At 44.8% G+C, this 22703-nt stretch overlaps 1 protein-coding gene across 1 annotated transcript in view; it reads right to left on the reverse strand.

The window, feature by feature from the left end:
• Positions 1 to 527: 527 nt before the first annotated feature.
• Positions 528 to 22703, reverse strand: part of Gys2 (glycogen synthase 2) — a 44424-nt gene continuing 22248 nt past the window's right edge. The window contains exons 8-16 of the mRNA XM_004664419.2: positions 22296 to 22402; positions 20309 to 20368; positions 19549 to 19627; positions 18741 to 18854; positions 12274 to 12400; positions 7035 to 7130; positions 5351 to 5514; positions 3369 to 3449; positions 528 to 749 (exon numbers count right to left, since the gene is read on the reverse strand). Of these exons, the coding sequence (XP_004664476.1) occupies positions 528 to 749; positions 3369 to 3449; positions 5351 to 5514; positions 7035 to 7130; positions 12274 to 12400; positions 18741 to 18854; positions 19549 to 19627; positions 20309 to 20368; positions 22296 to 22402 (1050 nt within the window). The remainder of the gene's footprint in view (positions 750 to 3368; positions 3450 to 5350; positions 5515 to 7034; positions 7131 to 12273; positions 12401 to 18740; positions 18855 to 19548; positions 19628 to 20308; positions 20369 to 22295; positions 22403 to 22703) is intronic.

Consider the following 22703-nt stretch of genomic DNA (forward strand, 5'->3'; position numbering starts at 1 on the left):
GTACTCACAGCTAAGATGTGGATACTAAGAGGGGGCTTTTTTAGTAAGGTCTAGAAGCTGAATAAATATTAAACCAAGATTACGGTGATAATTTAAAAATGATCAACAGTGAAGATTTGTATACTTACATTAACTACCTCATTCATTAATTTGAAACACACTTTCACTCTGTAGCTGTTCTGAACAATCCTTCTGTCTCAGCCTTCTGGGGGCTAAGATCGCAGGCATGGACCACCACACCAGCTCAATTAGCATCTTTAAAATGCCTTCAGTCTTGCTCCTTTAACATTCCCTAACCCTAAACATATATATGCGTGTGTGTGTGTATGAGACATGGAGATAAAAACTTGGATTCTATTCTGAATTATGGAACTGTCATGTGCTAAAGCCCATCCATGTATTTTAGCCAGAAGACAAACCCCATTAGTGATACTCAGAAGGAGGGGAAATTTGTGGCATTTCTATTCTCCTAAATGAATCATTCTTACCATGCCCTCAAAAACGGCTCTGCTAAGCTGGTGTACCACTCAGTTTTTGTATTCCCTATGTCGCGTTTTCTTCCCGTGAGGCACATGGTTCAGGGAAAATGGTGACTTGATATTTAGCCGATCCCTCTCTGCCTCCTCTTCCTCATCATATCTCTCATCCTCGGTTTCATCTTCAACGTCACTGCTGCCGGGACTGGAGGACTGAGACCCCAGTGGGGAAGGCGGCACTGAGGAAGGCCTGGGGTACTTAAACCCTTCTGTCTGCCAGAGACAAAAAGAAGATGTGGGTGTTCACAGTGACCTCTTGATTTTCAGTGCTATAAATACTGCATGCACATTTAATGTAAATAGTAATCCGATGCCTTTTCTGGTCAGTTGAGGTGTTATTAAACCCTGAGTCTTGTACTCCCAACTTCAACAGATATTAATCAAATATAGTTATTTTTAACATTGAAATATGCCCTGTTTTACATACATGTTGTAAAATTTATTTTATTTTTTTTATTTCTCAAGGTAGTGTCTCACTCTAGCCCAGGCTGACCTGGAATTCACTATGGAGTCTCAGGGTGGCCTTGAACTCATGGCGATCCTCCTACCTCTGCTTCCTGAGTACTGGGATTAAAGGCATGTGCCACCAAGCCCAGAAAATTTAATATTTTTTAAATAACTTTCATTGAAGACTTCCATAATTATAAACAGTATCCCATGGTAATTCCCTCCCTCCCCCACCCCCACACTTTCCCCTTTGAAATTCCATTCTCCATCATATTACCTCCCCATCTCAATAATATTTTTTAATAAGGACAAGTAACAAATTTACCTAGCACATAAGTGGTATAGTAAATATTAGCATCAGGCTTGTGTAGTCTCAACTGCCTTGTACACTGATGATATTGTCCATTGACCTCCAGACTTGTTTAGAAAGGACATAGGTAGCTACACATGCCATGGACAGCCATCGCTAGACAGAATCCTGTCTGTGGGCCACAGGGTTGACCCTGATATTCTGCCAGCCACAGTAATTTTAATTAGTGAGCAAATGTCACTTGGTTTACATCAAGTGACTAAAAGTGTCATTTTATCAAATGCCCCAAGATTCATGGAGAAAACTGATTCCATAAACATGTACAGAGCACCAACATGTACTGAGCCTCAAGAACACAGTGACACAGGAAGTAAGTTGACTAACGCCTGCCCTTACAGGAACATGCGCACTTGGTCAGGGAGGCCTGTGCAGGAAACTGTTAAAGCACTGATCCATTCTTTTCTTTATTTATGTTTTGGTTTTTTGAGGTAGGGTTTCACGCTGGTCCAGGCTGACCTGGAATTAACTATAGTCTCAGGGTGGCCTCGAATTCATGGTGATCCTTCTACGTCTGCCTCCTGAGTGCTGGGATTAAAGGTGTGCGCCACCATGCCCAGTGGTCCATTGTTATGAAACCGTGTATCTATAGCCCTTCAAGCTTTGGGTGTTTTACCTGAAAGCAGTGTGTGTGTGTGTGTGTGTGTGTGTGTGTGTGTGTGTGTGTGTGTGTTGCATTTAGCACAGAGTTATTTGAATAAACACATAAATTAGCAATTGCAGCTGAACTATCAAGCAGAGTGTCTACCTTACACACGTGGATGTCGACTCTGACTGCTAGAACTGTGCAGAAGTTGGGGGGCTCTGCAGATGGAGAAGACACCCTCAGCTGCTCCATGGGATGATCGTTCTGCATCTCTTCCAGCAGAAACCAGTGACAGGTGGGGCCACCTAGTGACCTGTGGCCACACCACCCCGGATGTGCTCCACCTAAGCAGGGACAGCTGAGCCCTTGGATGGGAGATGCACACGGTGTTATTTGGTCAAATTGTTTTGGCAAAGGGAATCCCTGACAGAGACCTTCAGCCAGATATTTGAGAGTGTGTAGGGGATCTGTGTTTTGGGGGCTCCCTGCCAGTGAGCATATTCCGTATGAGGACTGTGGAAGCTGGTTTGTGGGGACTGGCCCAAGACAGTGGCCACTGCAGGCCATACAGCAAGGTACATCTTTGCTCTCTTGTTTGTTGGAGACAGGGACACATCATGCTGCTTAGGCTCCTCTGAAGCTCATGGGTTCAAGGGCTCCTCCTCCCCAAGCTCCTGCAAAGCTGGGGCATGGATTCTGCTCCCTTGACGGTGACCTTGCGCCAACCATGTGGAACTCACCTTCTTACCCCTGCGCGGTCCTGTGGTGGATGCAAAGCTAAAGCCATTGGTCTTTGTGTAGACCCCACAGGGACTCACCTGCCGAGGAGCTGCCGGCCTCCCTCCTGTCTTCCCTGCCTGTAGTGCTCTTCAAGCCTCTGTTGGCATGTGTGACCCCTGGGACTTTCATGAGGGCAAATGTCTAATTGGATTTTAGGAGACAACTCTCTGGTGAGCAATGCTGAATGAAACATAACTGCTCCTAGTCCAGTGCCTCCTCTGATGCATGAATCTGTCTTCTTTCCCTCTCACCAAATGGTCATCCTGCATTAAACACTCCCTTGGGTATCAACTTCACTGGCCGTCACAACAGCATAGTTTACTATTAAACAACTGTTGAAAAGAATGGATGCCTAACAGAGCCACCTCATTCATTAAGGCTGAGTAGCAGGTTAGTATGGAGGTTCCTCCAATGACATGGATTAGCTGTCCATTCATCCTATACTCAAGGCCAAAACTGAATCAGAGGCTTAGGGAATTCCCTATGCTTTACTGTGGGTCAGGCATTATTTAAAAAAAAAAAAAAAAAAAAGCACAATGCTGGCTTACTTAGCTACTTCCTGGTTAAAAGGTACTGTTAGAGCTGTCATAGATGGAAAAATTAGCTTTCAAAACAAACAAACAAATAACACATATTAAATATCCATATTTACCACAGGTGGTGACGTGGGTTCCATGTGGAATTTATCCGGAAAAGCTCTGCTTAATGCCAGGTGCCTGGCATGCTGGTAATACTGTTGATAAAAGCCAATTCACAAGTTAAAAATCTAGCTATCTCAATTTCCAAGTTATCATATAAGGCCTTAGTCTTTTAGGTCTAAATGATGTGTGTGTGTGTGTGTGTGTGTGTGTGTGTATACACACACACACACATAGTTGTTGTTGTTATTGTTTTGAGGTTTTTTGAGCCCAGGCTGATCAGGAATTCACTATGTAGTCTTGGGGTAGCCTTGAATGCATGGTGATCCTCCTACCTCTGCCTCCCAAGTGTTGGGATTAAAGACATGTGCCACCACGCTCAACTAAATAAAACATATTTTTAATGTTAACTGATACATAAAAGTGTACATATTCAGGTGTTATTTCAATACATTGCATTCATATATATATATATATATGTATACACACACACACACACACATATATATTTGTAGAATCTATTAATCCTAAATTTGAAAAATCAAGAAGAAATCACATAATAGTTTTGCTAGTTTTCAGTACATGCAAAGAAAGATCACAAAATGTTGGCGGTCAATAGCCATGCTGTGCTCTGAACAGAGTACTAAGGTGACTGGAAACAGAAACAACTGTTTCGTTTTACAGATGAGCAATGCAGTATGGAAAAAATATTGAATATTCAGACACACAAAATGTTGATCCTGCTTCAGATCTTAGGTAAGAAACAAAACTTCTGAGAATGTAGGCTTTGGATTTTTTTATTTTTTATTTTTTTATTTGAGAGTGACAGAGAGAAAGAGGCAGAGGCAAAGAGAGAGAGAGCTGGGGGTGGGGGGAATGGGCATGCCAGGGCCTCCAGCCACTGCAAATGAACTCCAGATATGTGTGGCCCCTTGTGCATCTGGCTAATGTAGGTCCTGGGGAATTGAGCCTTGAACCAGGGTCCTTAGGCTTCATAGGCAAGTGCTTAATCACTAAGCCATCTCTCCAGGCCCCCCTTTTTTTTTTGATTTTTAAAATACCACATTTTATTCAGATTTTACAAAGGAGTGCAGAATGGGGAAGGCTGAGATGTATGGGGAAAGAAAGTGGGGAGCAGAGAAGTGCCCCATGTGGAGCCCAAAAGCCCATGTGGGCCATATGTAGCTCAGGAGTCAAGTGACCAGATAGGGGTCTGTGGAAAAAAGTGGGGAAAAAAAAAAGAGAAAAGAAAGTTCAAGGAACTTCTGCCATGTGGGGAGCTGGAGAAGACAAAGAACCCAAGTGGAGAGTGAGGGCCTGGGCCAGCAGAGGGAAAAGTCACCACAGTTGGAAATTCCCAAGTGATCAGAGAGCCAAAGCTGCATTCTAAAATCTGACATGCAGTGGTACAACCGACTACTCAGTGTGCACTTCCTCAAGCGTATGCAGACCCTCAGCAGGTGGCCACCCCCACTTCTCCCAGGGGAGTTCACCACCATGCAGGCGGGTACGCGACAAGGAGCCGGAGGCGGCAGTGGTCACCCAGCTCTAAGGTCTGGGAACACCTGGGTATTCAGACACCCACTGTACAATCGAACAGAGGTGTTTCCTGAACTTGCCATATTGAGAAACATGGTCCTTTCCACCCTCTCCTGTGCCTCTCTGTGTTCATGTGGGTACACGGAGGGCATGTCTGGATGTCAGTCCTCGTCTTTATACCTGTTACACCTGCCTTTATACCTTTATACCTGCCTCGGCGGGGTTTCTTGTTCATCAGTGTGTTTGCCAGGCAGCCAGCCTGTGAGCTCCAAGGGAATTGAGTCTCTACCTTCCCTCTTGCCATGGCTACGTGGGATTACAGAGGCTCTCCGCAGCTCTCTGTGGCTTTGAGGGATCTGACCCCGGGCCGTCAAGTGTGCGCAGCAAGTGCTAAGTCTGCGCCCGGCCTGCAGAGGAACCTGAACAGGGTTCCCGCGCAGACAACGCGCTCGCTTACTCTGCCCAAGTATCTCCAGTCCAGAAGGTCGGAGAGTCTCTCCGTACGGTTCCTCTGGATGATCCTTTGGCGGCGAGACTGTTTGCAGAATCCATAGAGAAACTGAGTCAGCTGATTGCAAGAATCGTCTGGAGAGCGAAACCGCCGGTCGACGATGTAAATACCTGAAGGACACGGAGGGCAGAGCGCAGTTAAAGCAGGGAGGCAGTCTCAACAGTGCATCGTTCCTTCCCGCCTCAGCTTCCGCCCTCCTCTTACCATTTCCTCTCTAAGGCCTTCAGGACTTCAGTGACCTTCTACTGGTTGTAAGCCACCACCCACCCGCAGCTAACAAAGTGCGTCTTGCTGAGCAAAAGTCTAACCACCTAACCTGCACTAGCCAGCTGCTTCTCTAGGGACCAGAGTCTCCAGGCAGGAAGTGGACACAATGCTTTTTAAGCTCTCCAGTGGCCCCACCATGCAGCTCTGACTCAGAACCACAGCTCTAGTATCAGAAAGGAGAACTGCAGGCTGGAGGAAAGGCTTAGCGTTTAAGGCACTTGCCTGGAAAGCCTGACAACTCAGGATCGATTCCCTGATACCCGTGTAAAACCAGATGCACAAACCAACACGTTCATCTGGAGTTCATGTGCAGTTGAAACCCTGGCATGTCCATTCTCTCTTCTATCTCTCTCTGCTTGCAAATAAGTTATATATATATTTCTTTTTTTATTTTATTTTATGTTTTTTTGGTTTTTCGAGGTAGGCTCTCACTCTGGTCCAGGCTGACCTGGAATTAACTATGTAGTCTCAGGGTGGCCTTGAACTCTCAGCAATCCACCTACTTCTGCCTCCCAAGTGCTGGGATTAAAGGCGTGCACCACCATGCCGGGCTAAAAAATATTTTTTTAAAAAAGAAAGAAAATTGCAACCTTGTAATTGTGAAGAGTCGGGGAACTGGCAATGCACAGGCAGAGAATCCATCCCATACTCACTTTTCCTGCTGCTAGGCAACACACTTGGATGCACACTGGTATGCAAATTCCCTTACCATCTTAAAGGGAAATTTTCGAACTTGACATGGAACAAAATAATACATATGTTCTCTATATAGTCACCCATATGTACACTCCAAAGCCATGGGTGTTGTCAAATCACTTTTAGGAAGTTGAGGGCCAAACCCGATTCAGAAAACTATAGTAACTAAAAGCCACAAAACATACGTTGAAGCCAAAGTCCAGGTTTTGCACCTGATTTCTTTATCTTTTTAGAATTTATTCATACTAACATTCTTATCTCTAACCCACTTGATTAAATTCTACTTAAAATTTTTTTGTTTATTTTTTATTTATTTATTTGAGATTGACAGAGAAAAAGAGGAAGAGGCAGATAGAGTGAGAGAGAATGATGTGCCAGGGCCTCCAGCCACTGCAAATGAACTCCAGACACGTGCGCCCCCTTGTGCATCTGGCTAACATGGGACCTGGGGAACCGAGCCTCGAACCGGGGTCCTTAGGCTTCACAGGCAAGCGCTTAACCACTAAGCCATCTCTCCAGCCCTAAATTCTACTTTTAATTAAACTGAAAGTACACACATTGATTGAATTATCAGAACAGATTTAGAGTTAGCCCCTGGACCACCCAGCTCTCTGTTGGCTAGAGGTCAGGTTGCCCCCCACTGGGATAAAGATGAAGACCTCCTCACCATACGCAGTAGGGTCCGCCACGTGCTCCTGCATGAAACACCCAAAGCCCGAGAGGTTTGTCGTCACACTGGGGATCCCCATCACAGTGCATTCAGCTGTAGGACAGACAGAGAAACAGACAGACAGGCTCCTACATCTTCACATGGACAGAGGAGGAAATGCCTGTCTGCCTGGTAGGAGCAATGGCTGTTTTGTGCCAGGCATGGTATTTATAAGCTCATTACACAAATTAGTAACCCACTTAATCATCCCTATCTGACAGGTCAGGTAACTGAAGCCCCAAAAGTCATATAACTTGCCCAACATCCCCAAGTCAGGAGATATCCTGGTCATGTGGGGATTTGAAGTGAGGCGCAAAGTCCAGAGATCCATTTTAAAGAAAAATATTTTATTTACTTAATTATCTGAAGGGAAAGAGAGAGAGAGAGAGAATGAGAATGGGCGGGCCAGGGCCTCCTGTCCCTGCAAATGACTTCAGACGCATGTGTCACTTTGTGTATCTGGCTTTATGTGGGCACTGGGGAATTGAACCCAGGCTGATAGGCTTTGCAAGCAAGCACCCTTAACTGCTGAGCTAGTCCAGAGCTGCTGTGCTCCACTGTTCAGGCCTTGCTGGTCACTCTGTTGCTTTGTTTGCTCCATTCTAAGCCTGTGGAATCTTCTTGGCAAGTCCTTGCGGTCAGAGACATACGACTGGACACAACCAGCTCGCCTCTCATTTAACTCTCCTGGGTACAAATCCCTGCCAGTGTCTCGGCTGGTCAGTGAATTTGTGGCCTCCTGCAGCTTTCCTTCCTCTTTTGTGCAAGCGTGTTTCCAAGCTGGTATGTCTTTAGAAATCTCTTGCTCTCAAAAACATCTCCATTAATGGGCTGGAGGGATTGCTCAGTGGTTAAGGAACTTGCTTGCAGAGCCTAATGGCCTGGGTTCAGTTCCCTCATACCCAAGTAAAGCCAGATGCACAAAATGGCACATGCACCTGGAGTTTGCTTGCAGCAGCAAGAGGTCCCATGTTCCCCCTTTCTCCCAGTGCTTGCAAAATAAGTAAATATCCATTTTAATAAGGAATTTATATTTGACTATGGAATTACTCTTAACTGTTGAGCAAGAATGAATGAAAAAAGAGATATCCCATTGCTCATGAGTTTAGACGGCAACGTTTTCTCCTCTCTGAAACTATCTCCTCAGTCTCACTTTGCAGCTAGAAAGCAGTGTTTTCTACTTTTAAGGAGTGGAGAGGAAGATAGGTGGAGATTACCAATCTACCTACACAGCTAGTGATTTTTGAAACTACACCTAAAAGAAATTATATCCTCATATATACACAAACTTTGATCAAAAATTCCCTGGAAATTTAGCCAGACATGGTGGGGCACACCTTTAATCCCAGCACTTGGGAGGCAGAGATAGAAGGATCACTGTGAGTTCGAGGTCACCCTGAGACTACAGAGTGAGTTCCAGGTCATCCTGGGATAAACCTACCTTGAAAAACCAAAAATTAAAAAATTTAAATTCCCTGGACATTTACAAGTCCCCAGTTTGTTTCTTACTAAATGATTCACGAATACACTTTGGAATAACATGCCAGGGAGCCATGTACGCTCAATACAGGTCCACAAAATGAATGTAATGAAATATGTTGTTTTCATCTCTCAGGGAACAGGGCTGGCTTCAGTGATGTTTTCTATATAGTTAGACCAACCTCATTTAAAATTATTTTCTAAAATACTTTGAAAGCTACATAGCATGAGAATGCTAAATTTCTCCCATGAGAAGCCTTGTTTATCTTTAGGTATAGGTTGAGGAAAGTGACTTTGGCTAATTTAAAACAGAGTGATTCAATGATTATGGGGGATTCCAAAATTTCCCTCCCTGTTTATATGTCTTCTTTACTATCTTCTTTTTCTTTATCTCAGAACATGAGGTGCAACGTCTTTGTCATTTGGCGTTATTAATAGCTCCTCATCCTCTAGAGCGAGGTCTGGGTGGAAAGGCAGCTGCTGGCTTAGGACATTCTTCTCCCACAGTGGAAATGGCGTCCCACTCCCCGCAGCCCCTCCTGTGTTGATTCTCTCCTCCGTCACAAGACTCCTCCCTACACAAAGTGCACTCTATACTACAAATGGGAGGAATGAGTGTTGAGCTGGCCAGAGGAAAGAGTGCTCTGTGAAGGCTCTGTTAGATCAACAACGTAAATACATGGACGTTTCATAAAAAGAAAGCTCCTTCACAAATGCAGAGCTGCCATCAGTAGTAATTTTTAGCACTATGACGGAGATAGCTGGGGTGCTGGATAAACTTATTCATGCTGCCAGTAGTAAGTCTGTTTCTTTTCTTCCAAAAGTTTTAATGATTTTATAGCTGCTAGCACATTGCCCCTGGTAGACAATCTAAAACAACAGAGCAAGATGTTCTCTCTGTGTCTCTCCATCTCTCTCTCTCTCTCTCTCTCTGTGTGTGTGTGTGTGTGTATGTGTGTGTGTGCGTACATGTTTGTGTGTTTAGGAAGGAACTCAACTCTCATGCAGGTTGACCTGAAACTCACTCAAGCCCATGCTGGCTTTGAACTCCGCCTCTTACTCAGCCTCCCCAGTGCTAGGATTAAAGGTGTGCACACTACGTCCAGCCAGAACAAGATTTTCTTAATAGATGTAAAGTCCTGGTGTATATATTATATTATAATGATATATATTATATTATATATAATGTAATATTATAAGGATTATTATATTATAAGGATTATATTATAAAGATTATAGACTATAATTCTTCTTATAGAGTCTTCAGTTCTATATTAAAATTTGGGTATAAAAACAGGAATGTTCTTTTCTTTTATTATCCTACCTATTACTCCTCTCTCCCCTGGCCTCTGCAGCCCACCTTGAGCTACAAATCAAGGATGGAGCCAAAATGCACAGGGCAAAATTTATTCTCTTAATTACAAGGGAAAATGTCTTTTGAATGTTTTGTTTCAAAATGATAAGTAGAACTGGATTCAAATCAGAAAGAACATTGCTCATTGCCACAGGGGATTGGGAAGCTATTACTGTAATTCTTTGCCGCCGGAATGCATTCACAGTATATCTCTTGTTTATGTGTTATTTTATTTTGTGGTGCTAAAGATTAAACCTAAAGCCTTTCCCTTTCTAAACCCATTTTCTACCACTGAGCTGCACCTCCAATCTCTTCTTCTCTAACTAGACATTTCAATATAAATAGCAGTCCATCACTCTTTTTTTTTTTTTTTTTTGGTAGTGTCTCACTCTAGCCCAGACTGACCTGGAATTCACTACGTAGTCTAACGGTGGCCTTGGACTCATGGCAGTCCTCTGCCTTGCAAGTTCTGGGATTAAAGGTATATGCCACTGTGCCTGGCCTAAGCCAATCACTCTTGATAACATTGGCAACCATGTTACTTAGGGATTGAAGAAGAAAGTAATAGTAGCTTGGAGAACACACCTTCTACTTAGAAAAGTGGAGTTGGAGGAATTTTGCATTGGACTGATGTCATTGGTGACAATACCTTACCTTCCATTGAATTACCACTGTGTGTGTGTGTGTGTGTGTGTGTGTGAGAGAGAGAGAGAGAGAGAGAGAGAGAGAGAGAGAGAGAGAGGAAGGAGGAGGAGGAGAAGGAGAAGAGAGTGTGTGCATGTGTGTGCTCTCTCAAATGCACATGTGGAGGCCAGAGGACAATCTCAAGTATTGTATTCTGTCCACTTTTTTTTTCTTTTTGGTTTTTCGAGGTAGGGTCTCTCTCTGGTCCAGGCTGACCTGGAATTCACTCTGTAGTCTCAGGGTGGCCTCAAACTCATGGAGATCCTCCTATCTCTGCCTCCCGAGTGCTGGGTTAAAGGCGGGCACCACCACACCCAGCTCTGTCCACTTTTTTGAGACAGAGTCTCTCACTGACCTACGATGCCCCACATAGGCTACACTGTCTGGTCAGTGAGCCCCACAGATCTGCCTGTCTCCGTCTCCCCAGCCTGGGCTCACAAGTGACTGTCACATCTGGTTGTCTTGTTCACTGTAGGTTCAGGGGTTGAACCAGGACTTCGTACTTGCAGGCAAACTCTTCACTGCCTGAGCTGCCGCTCACTACTTTCTTTTACTAGTTCCTGAGCCTTGGAAGTGGAGGATCCTTGATTTTCACTGCTGCTTCTTTAATCATCTCATTGTGTTACCCACTACAAAGGCAATAGATCCATTGATTATTTTTGCATGTGTGTGTGTGTATGTGTGTAGTATGCATGGTGGTATATATGGCACACACACATACGTGTGGATATGTGTGGCACATGCACATTGCGGAGGCCAGAGGAGACTGTTGAGTGTCTTCCTCTATCGCTCATCCATGTGTTTCTTTGAGACCGAATCTCTCATTGAACCCAGAGCGGCCATTTTCGGTCAGCCTGGCTGACTGGTGAGCTTTGGGGCTTCTCTGGTCTGTGCTCCCCGGTGGACTGGGTTACAGGTGTGTGCAGCCATGCCCGACAGCTGACGTGGGTGTTAGGACTCACAGTCAGAGATAACCAGGCCTGTGTGTTTGTGTGGCAAGTACTTTTGATCCTCTGAATCCTCTTCTCAGACCTCATTAATGTTTTATTTATTTATTTATGAGACAGGGAGAGAGAAAGAGGCAGATATATAAAAAGAGAATGGCCACACCAGTGCCTCCAGCCACTGCAAGTAAATTCCAGATGCCTGCGCCACCTTGCGATCTGGCTTACATGGGTACTGAGAAATCAAACCTGGGTCCCGAGACTTCTCAGGCAAGCACCTTAACTGCTAAGCCACCTCTTCAGCCTCTCATTAATAATTAAAAAATAACTTTTCTAAAAGAGATTTTAGAGAAGTATATAGTAGATTATCATTTCCCATACTCACTACCTAACATCGATTTTGCCTTCACATTAGTGGGTAGGATTGGTCAAGATAGTAAGGAATATATAATAGTTATAGAAAATTATTATTTTTCTTTCAAGTATAGCATTAGCTCAGATACCCTCCAAAATATACCTAATCACACTGCAGCATTCTTACAAAAATCCTTGTCTTTACTCTCATATTAGGCTCTACAAAGCATAACTTTGGCCCCTGATATAGATCAAACAAAAAATCATTTTTTAAATACATTGAAAAACCTTATAGAAATTATATGTCAACTTTGATAATACATACAAGCACAAAAAATACAGTAAACTCATAAGTATACCACAATCTGTATATGTCACATACCTGGAGTATAACCCCAGGGTTCATAGTATGAAGGAAACACACCAAGATGGCAACCTCGGACAAACTCTTCATAATCCATGGGTAATAAGGGGCTGGTGGAAGACAGAAACTCTGGGTGCAAAATCACCTAAAAAGGGGAAATTTCTAATGAAGGAAACAAAGCAGTAAAGCCACCCCCCTCCACTCCTTCTCAGTGCTACGCTGTCTTCCACTCTGCATGACAACGCCGGCTCTGTACACTTACCTCAGCTTTCAAGCTTGGTTTGAAGAGTAGAAGTTCACATGGCCAGCTTTTAAAAAAATGTATTTATTTGCAAGCAGAGTGAGTAGAGAGAGAAACAGACAGAGAATTGGTGTGCCAGGGCCTCCAGCCACTGCAAAGGAATTCCAGATGCATGTGCCACTTTGTGTATCTGCTTTACGTGGATGCTGGGGAATCGAATCAGGGTCGTTAGGTTTGCCGGCAAGTGCCTTAGCTGCTGAGCCATCTCTCCAGCCCTGCATGCTCACCGTTGCTCTCACACTAGACCACATCCTCCAATGCAGCCTTATTCCACAGTAAAAGTTACATTTGGCTGACCCCTGTCCCGTTTGTCAGTCCGTTCCTATCTCGAGCAGTAGAGAGGAGAGCAGACCACTCTGCTATGACCAATGGATCAGTTCACCATGGAAAGTAGAGCTAAGGGAAAGACAGATGGACAAATCCCACCCAGAGTAGACCCAACTACAGGCCTCAGCAAGACAAATTACCTTCTGTTATGCCTCCCTGCTTCCATCCCACAGGGCAGGGTCTCTAACGAGCGCAACAGCTGGAGCCTCCTTTAGAGCTCCCAGCCGCTTCCGTGCTCCCAATCCCATCTCACTGAGAGCAGAGGCCCGCGCGCTTGCCGGGGCGGGTGTGCAGTGGCGTGCTGGAGCTCAAGAGCCGAGACGCGGGAGCCTCCACACTTACGTGGGGGTTTCCTTGAGATACACAGTACCGAGCTGACAGTTTCCAAATCATACAAAGGTGCATGCTAAAATATGCACACAGATTTTCTAATAGAAATTTTACTTTTTTGCAAGGAGAGAGAGAAGAGAGAGAGACGGAGAATGGGTATGTCAGGGCCTCTAGCCATTGCAAACGATCTCCGGATACTTGTACTTCTTGTGCATCTGGCTTACGTGGGTCCTGGGGAATCAAACCTGGGTCCTTTGGCTTTGCAGGCAAATGCTTTAACCGCTAAGCCATTTCTCCAGCCCCACACAGATGTTTATATCAGATTTGTTCACAATGGCATAAGTTGATAAGTAACCAAGAAAGCCTTAGGTAAATGGTTAAACTAAAATACACTTAGACAATGGATTATAAGTGCCAAAAATTTTTTAAAAAATAAACTGTTGATCCATAAAAAGGCAAGGAAGAGACTAAAGTGAATGGGAAAATGAACCTTTTTATCTACTGAATCACCCATTGTGACAGACAGACAGCTCTGGGGCAGCTGCTCACAGGGGGGAGGCGGCACATGTGCGGGATGGGGGAAATAAAATGCTCCCGCAGAGCTGGAGTGTAGCTCCCTGACAGAACGTTTGCCAGCGCGTGCAAGGTCATGGGTCCAATCCCTAGTAATGTGTACATGCACGCACGCACGCACGCACGCACCACGTCTCCTTCAGCATGCCTGTAAACCCAGCTCTAGGGAGGCTGAGACAGGAATAGTTCAAATCCAACATGGGCTTCCCAACAGCAACAAAAATCCTCCTGCCCACCCACCAGAATCAACTGACCTGTACACACCCAGCATTTTTTGCTAAAACTGTGTTTTTGCTATTGTTTGGTGTGTATGTGGTGTTTGCATGTGGGCATGGGTGTGCGTGGAGTATCTGCGTGTCACGGCACACACTTGGAAGCTGGAAGACGGTGGTGGTGCTGGTCCTCGCCCTTCACCCTCCTCCCTCTGCTGCCTCCTCCAGGCCACTTCCGTGTCTGCCCTCCTCTTGCTCTGGCTGCCCTGGTGACAGACAGTCAAACGGCAGCTCTACGTGGGCTCTGTGCTTCCAACGAAGGTGCTCATGCTCATGTGACACACACCTACTGAACCGTCCTTCCAGCCTGACTTTGGCCAAAATTTTGTATTCATATCTACTTATAGCTTGCAGGTTGGACCCCAGATAAATTGTTGGGGTAACTGACATAAGGCTAAGTCAGAAAATGATGACATAAGAAAGTATGAAAGTTTTTAGTATGCTTGGAAAATGAACTACTTGTCTGTTCCTGGGGAAGCATTTCACTGATATGAAAAGCATTTTTTTATTTTATTTTATTTTATTTTTTGGGGGGTTTTTGACGTAGGGTCTCACTCTGGCCCAGGCTGACTGGGATTTACTATGGAGTCTCAGGGTGGCCTAAAATTCATGGTTATCCTCCTACCTCTGCCTCCCGAGTGCTGGGATTAAAAAGTCATGCGCCACCGCACCCAGCTTGAAAAGCATTTTTTTAAGGGCTGCAGGTGTGGCTCAGGGGAACAGCACCAGCCTCATATGCAAGGGCCTCGGGTTTGATTCTAAGCACCATAAGTAAATGAGGAATCAAATAGACAAAGACTGATTGTCAAAGCACTTTTATCCAGAGTTCTTAATTTCAAGGGGCTTTCCAGCTTTCCCAAGAGGAAAGAAACATGAGCCATGGCCCATCGCCACCCATCATTTGTCTTCTCCCCATTCCATCTTTATGTGTTGTCCATAACATGCGCCAGAAAGAGAAGATCCTCACAGGGAGATCCACAGCTAGAGGTGGCTGTGGCATCTAAGGTTCTGAGGAAAACAGCAGTTAACAGAAAAAGAAGAGGCTCTCCTGGGCCTTACTATTTCCTTTCTAAGAAACACAAGATCAAGAGGGACAGCTCCAGTGTACATCACATGAGAGGACGCCCACTCTGCACACAGACAGAAGACCCTGTGGCTTCAGTCCCACCAGTGAACGGGAAAAGCGGGACACTGTGAGGGACACACCTTGCTTTGTCCAAAGATGCAGTCAGCTTTTATTAGGATGTGTGTTTGGGAGAGGAGCTTTAGAAATACAGAAACACAGACTTGGGAATAAAGTTACTTACGAGTGCATAGCACAGGGTAAGGCGAGTGTATGTGCCAGAGAAAGAGAAGCAAGTGAGACAGAGAAACACCACGCAGAATGTGACACAAACACTTCAGATCACTTCATGCTGTTCGGTGCTTTCCCTAACTTTATGAAAATATTTCCTAATGGTGTCAAAAAAAGTTTTTTTCCTCCAATTTTCTGCTCTTTTCTCCCCCCCCCCCGCATTTTTCTTCTAAACTTCTCTGCCTTCTTGAGTGTCCCTCATGTCAACACCCACACAATCAATCCTTGAGGTTGCCAAGTCATTATGCCCTTGTTCTCAGCACCATCCATGCACGAACAGCTCCCTTCACAATAACCTTTGTGGACCCCACACCTGTATTTTGATTTTTTTCTTTTTTCTTTTTTCTGTTTTTAGAGAGAGAATAGGTGCACCAGAGGCTACAGCCACTTCAAAGGAATTCCCGAGGCGTACACCCCTTGTGCATCTGGATCATGTGGGTCCTGGGGAATCAAACCTGGATCCTTTGGCTTTTCAGGCAAGCACCTTAACCACTAAGCCATTTCTCCAGCAACCCCCACCCCCGCCGCCACACCAGTACTTTAAGTGCCTATTACTTATGCCTGGATCTCTCACCATGACTTCAGCTCAATATGTGACCAGAACTCAGTCCATGACATGGCCCCCAAGCCAGCTTTGGCTACAGTGTTTCCTTGGCTTCCACTGGCTAGATCCTGCAGCCCATGGGCTATTGCCCTCCCTCCTCCTCACCCGCACAGCCCACTGCTCACTCAGGAGGACCTCTTCCACCTCTTCTTCCCCGTTCCAACCTCTCCACCATGTCTGTGCCAATCTTTCTGAGGGGCTGCCTCGTCGCTCCCCTGAACTGTCATCACAGTGGGGTCATCTTCTCCACACTAAATCCACTCATGTCTGTCCAGTCATGAAAGGGACCCGAAAGCGAGCTTAAGAATGGACTTTATTTGCTAAGAAGTCTTGCATAAGTGAGTAAGAAAGATGACAACAGTCAAAAAGTCAGAGACGGGGTTCAGGCAAATTTGTTTTTTAATGCAGAGAGATTTAAGAAGTATTTCTAGCTAGCGGGGTAAGGGATAAGGAAGATGTCCTTGACCTAATGAGCGGACTGGGGCGTAGCTGTGGGAGGAGCACAGGCTTACACGCACAAAGACGCAAGTTCAATATCCAGCATCCTATTAAAAAATGAAGGGCTGGAGAAATGGCTCATCGAGGAATAGTTCTTGCTTGCAAAACCCGACAGGCTGGGTTCGAGTCCCTGTACCCATGTAAAGCCAGATGGACAGTGTGGAGCATGTATCTTGAGTGTGTTCTGTAGTAGCAATAGGTTCTGGGGGGCCCATTCCCTTCCTCCCTTCTCTCTATCCTTCCCCCTGCAAATAAACAAAAATGGTTCAAAACCTCTGCTTAAAAATGAAAGTTCAGGGCAGGAGAGATTGCTTAGTGGTTAAGACACTTGCTTGCAAAGCTAAAGGACTTTGGTTTGATTCCCCAGAACCCAGGTAAGCCAGATGCACAAGGGGGCACACGCGTCTGGAGTTCGTTTGCAGTGGCTGGAGGCCCTGGGGCACCCATTCTCTCTCTTTCTCTCTCTCTCTCTCTCTGCCTCTTTCCCTCTCCCAAATAATTAAATAAAAATAAAACATTAAAAAAATGACAGTTTAAAGAAATGAATAATTTTAAAGGAGGGAATAAATGTATAGCGCAGGATTCCCAGGACAGAAGGAGACCTCAGAATAGTCCATTGGAGCTGCGGAGATAAAGATAAAGATGGAGATTGACATTTGACGCCAACATGGAAGGCCATGAAGAGACTAAAACCTCACTGATAAGTCATCTGCTAGAAGTGAAAGAAATAAGAGACACAGGGGGCTTTGCAACGATTGGGAACAGCTTGTGCCAATTTACAGATGAATGGGAGTGAGCAGGGGTAATCATTCACCACTGACAACAACACCAGCGTCATGCCTGGGCCACAGCATGCTCAGTAAACATCACGAGAGGCTGACAAGATGGCTCAGCGATCAAAGGTATTTGCTGGCAAAGCCTGCTACCCTGGGACCGATTCCCCAGTCCTCACGTACAGGCAGTTGCACAAAGTGGCCCTTATGTCTGGAGTTCATTTGCCACAGCAAGAGGCCCTGGCATGCTCATTTTCTCTGTTTCTCTCACTGCTAGAAATAAATGAATAAATAAATATTTTTTTAAAATGACTAGCTAACCATCATGAGGAAAAGCTCCACAGTGGCAGAACACATGCTTAGTCATGTGATTGCTCTTCGCAAGTGACGCTGACACCTCGTTGTAGAAATCAGTCACAAGAGTGGATTATTCTAGAGAAATACATAAAAATCTTGAACCCCAGAAGCTTTGCCTAGTGTTGACCTTTGTCAGGAAGAAATAAACATGATCCATGATCATATCAGATTGCTCCAGTAAAGGTATTGTTAGAATATATTTGAATCATTAAAAGTTAGGTAATGTCAGAACATAATTCACATGTGATTATTATACATCCTTAGTTTTGGTTAACTCTCCCTCTCTGAACTCCTTTTCCCATCCCCACTTCTATCCCAGTCTAACCTCCCCAGGGATTCTCCTCATCCACTTTCATACTATGTGTGTTTTGTCACCCCCTTAATGATTCTCACAGAAGAAGGGAGCAGAGAGAACGTGGGAGCTGGAGGGTGGGAAGGAGTACTGTCTTCCGAACGTGACGTGACCACTCCACTCATGAGCCTGAAGTGGGAGTGAACCCCTGTACCACAACCTACACAACACAGAACTTGTCAACATTCTGTCAAGGATGGGAGGGGCTCGGGAGGCCCCGTACCTTCCAGAGGAGCTACAGGAAGTTAATGGGTTAGCAAGAGAGGGGGAGTCTTTTTCCTTGGTAGTGTAACCACTGGTACTCATGCAAGTGACTCTAAGTAAACTCAGTAAGCCACACACACACACACACACACACACACACACACAAATAAAAACAGAAAAGAAGTTGGAAAGAAGGGGTTCAGAAAAGTGAGAGGAGCCAGAGAGGGCATGTGGAGGTAAAGGTGATCAAGATACATTGTATACATATATGAAACTGCCAAAAATTTAAATAATTCTCTTGTGTTTACTCCATGCAATGAAAACAATTAGAATTATAACTCAAAGCATAACTCATAAGTACATTTCAGTTTTCAAGAATATCAAAATATTCATTATATTCTAATAACCTAAAACAAGAAAGCATAATTCTCTTTAAAAGTTTCTAAAGGTAATAAACCAACTAAGTGGATTCTCTGATAAATTCCCCCAACATATCTTCTGTACAGGTTTGAAGCAGCCACCACAGCCAATGAGCTCTACCTTGACTCTGTCTGACCGGTTGTTGAAGAGCCCGATCCGTCGTATGGTGCTGAGGATGGGGTCTGTGGAGTCATCGACCATGTTGTGAGTTGTCACAGGAGGCAAGGACTGTCTCTGAGGTCACCGAGCAAGGGAATGTCAATTGTGGAAAGATAATGAGTGTGATTAATTTCAACAGGAAGTCATTGACATTCATGTAGCCTTTATCCATTCAGTACATGGACAGGACACTGACGACGATGAATAGGCGTCTGTGTGATTCAGACGAAGATTCTAGATCTCTCTTCACAGCCTGTGAAGATGGATCTTTTTGTCTCACCTACAGCCATGATATGAAAGTCCTAGGCTTCCTCACTGCTTCTGCGACTGTTCTGGAATCTTCACCTGGGATGACCTTGAAATTGACTAGCAAACCTCACGGTCATAACAGGAGTTTCCATGGATGTCTAACACACCTCATTCTGTTTGAATAATAGTTCTATTAAACTGAAAAACATTCAAATTTTCTATACTGTGGTGCAAAGTCTATGCTTGTGGAAAATTTAGGATTTTTTGTAATAGTATTTCTTTTTTTATTTATTTGGGAGCAACTGACAGACAGAGAGAGAGTGAGAGAGAATGGGTGTGCCAGGGCTTCCAGCCACTGCAACGAACTCCAGATGCGTGCACCCCCTTGTGCATCTGGCTAACATGGGTCCTGAGGAGTTGAGCCTCAAACCAGGGTCCTTTGGCTTCACAGGCAAGCGTTTAACTGGTAAGCCATCTCTCCAGCCCTGTAATAGTATTCTTTTATTGTTTTTCTTTTTACCTGAGTTGAAAAGATGGCTCTTTTCATGATCGTAATGTCATCTCGATCCAAAATATTATTCATGTCAGGAATTTCTCCTCTGTGAAGAAAATTATAATAGTAGAATTAAACAACTGGTGCAAAGTGATTTCTAAGCATTAGACATGGTTCATTTAATAATATTATTTATTAAGTAAAGCTCCTAACACAGGTTTCGTATGTGAATAACTACATATTTAATATATATGAAGTGAATATGTAATTCGAGTCACCAAGTTGCTCAGCTGACATTGTGTGTGTGTGTGTGTTGCAGACATGTTTACATGCCAGTGAGTGCCATGTGCATGGTTAGGCAAGCGGTCTCTCATATGAATCGCGTTGCAGGTGGGCTTGTCCAGGTAGCCGTCTTGTCTCAGCATCCCCCATCTCCACCTTCTGAGGGGTGGTGGCCATGCCCACTCAGTCAGTATTCACGGGGTTGCGGATCTGAACTGTGCACTACGCTCCTTATGTGCGTGTGACAAGCACTGTGTCCACTGCGCAATCTTCCCAGCCCCCACCCGCTAACCTGTAACAGATTTCACATTATGAACCCACCCGCATATACTGATAGGGTCTCATGTATACAAGCTGTTCGTCTGATGAAATATAAAATAGTCTTGTAAGACGCAATACCTCTTCAAAACCCTTTATAGTTGAAAGGAAATACATGTGCAACAGTGTCTGAAGTGTTTGATGGTGAAGCCCCAAAACTTATGAGTTACTTATGTCAAGCCCTTACCTCAATAACGCATCATAGAGTTTCTTTCCAAATTTTTCCTTCACAGAATGCACAGTGTCCCTGTTTGAAATAGAAAGGTTTCTCACTTAGACAGGATCACACTTCCCATCTTAGTTTGTTTCAGGAACGCTATGAAATTACAGGCCTCTGTCATGAAACCTATTATTTTCCTGCTGGCCTCGTTAGCTAGAGTGAAAAACTCCATCCAGGTCTCATGCAACTGAGCACCCTGACCAGCCAGCCCAGACAGCTGAAACCCTCTTCAAGATGAGTAGAGATGGCTGAGAGGGGAATGGTCAGGGAATGGAGGTATGACATAGTTTGGGAACTGGCCAACTGTTGCATCTGGGCTGAGTAGGAAGGGAGTGACTCGGCTTGGCTAAGGCAGATCTTTTAAATGCTCACATTAAAATCATATGTGCATATGGAGAGATGGCTTAGCAGATAAGGCTTTTACCTGCAAAGTCAAAGGACCCAGGTTTGATTCCACAGGACACACATAAACCAGATGTACAAGGTGGTGCACGTGTCTGGAGTTTGTTTGCAGTGGCTGCAGGCCCTGGCACACCCATTCTCATTCTCTATCTCTCTCTTTCCCTCCCTCAAATAAATATATAGCAATAAAATATTTAAAAGAAAAGAAAGTGAAAATTACAGGTCAACACTTAAAAAATATATATATTTGGCCAGGCGTGGTGACGACACATGTCTTTAATCCCAGCACTCAGGAGGCAAAGGTAGGAGGATCACCGTGAGTTCGAGGCCACCCTGAGACTACAAAGTAAATTCCAGGTCAGCCTGAACTAGAGTGAGACCCTACCTCAAAAAAACAAAAAAAAAATTGTACTTGTCCTGAGAAGATGGTTCAGTGGCTAAAGTGCTGTATGCTCAAGCTTAAGGTGAGTCCCCAGACCTCACATAATCATGCGGAAGTCCTGGGTTGGAGAGACGGTTAAGAAGACTACCTGCACAGGCATGAGAAGATCTGAAGACGTCTGAGTTCAAACCCATGCCAACAGTTGCATGTGGTAACACACATCTATACCTCGTCCTGTGGGGAGTACGCGAGCAGATAATCGCTGTGGCCTGGGAATTCAAGCTCTGAAATCAGTAACTCAACCAAAGAAAAGCCAATGGGTGAGTGATGGAGGGGAAAGTGGACACAGCTGGGCACGCGGGCACTGCACAGGCACATACGTGTGCACATACAACACATGCACAAGAAGCCAGGAGCCATGATGGGCGTCTGCAGTCCCGGCATACTGATACTGGCAGTGGATGGGAGGCAGAAACCAGAGACTTCCCTGGAAGCTCATGGTGAGCACAGCAAAGACCAGGCAGAGAGAGAATACAGATAAAGAGACCCTGCCTCAAAGGAGGTGGACAGGCCAATCACTGACCTCCACATGTTCCCCACGACACAAGTCCAAGAAGTGTTCTCTCAAACACACACACATGAACACACACATACATGCACAAACACGCAAAAAATCATTTGAACATTCTATTTATTATTTATTTGCAAGCAGAAAGAGAGGAGAGAGAGGGAGAAGAAGTGAGTATGGGGCTCCTGTGGGTTCTTGCCACCGCAAATGAACTCAAGATGTATGCACCACGGTTTTGTATCTGGCTTTTTGTGGGTGCTGGCAATGAAACCTGGGCAGTCAGCTTTTGCAAGCAAGCAAGCATGGCTTTAACCACTGTGCCATCTCTACAGCCCAGTTATATATATATAAATGTATGCAACCACCCTTAAAGATTTTTACAGATTCTTGCCCTTCCACGGTGTTTATTCCAGTCTGCCTAGTGACACTTGACATGTCACAGCATTACATAATCTAACAGTAGCACCGTGAGAAAACAGAACCATGCAATATTTGCACTAGAATAATCTTAAAGGGAAAACAAACTCCGAGGACATTATCTCAGAGGTCGTGCACTAGAAACCAATGCCGAGCCAGAGGAGGTTCCCAGAACGTGAGCTCACCACAGCTGCTTCCGCACCGCCTGGCCTTTCAGGGTCTCCACGTTGAAATTGTTTGTCTTGGCAGGCATGATGAAAAACACCACCACGGTGACGTGACTCTTGTGCATCTGGGGAGGGCGCAGGGAACACCACAGAGATTAAAACACACGTGGTAGGCCGACCTTCAACTTGGAAAACAGTGTTCACAAACGTCAGCACACACAATGAATGTTCCAGAGAGAAATGACCCCCGCCCCCTCAAAACATTTCAAGAGTTTTAATTTAATTAAGATTTGTGAGTTTGTGGTTTGAACGCTCAGCCGTGACATCTATTCACTGCTGACCTCTCCACTCTCCTCTGATCAAAAGCATCACTTCAAAACTGGGCGTGGTGGAGCGCGCCTTTAACTGCAGCACTTGGGAGGCAGA

Source organism: Jaculus jaculus, chromosome 22, assembly GCF_020740685.1.
Source record: "Jaculus jaculus isolate mJacJac1 chromosome 22, mJacJac1.mat.Y.cur, whole genome shotgun sequence".
NCBI classification, from domain to species: Eukaryota; Metazoa; Chordata; class Mammalia; order Rodentia; family Dipodidae; genus Jaculus; species Jaculus jaculus.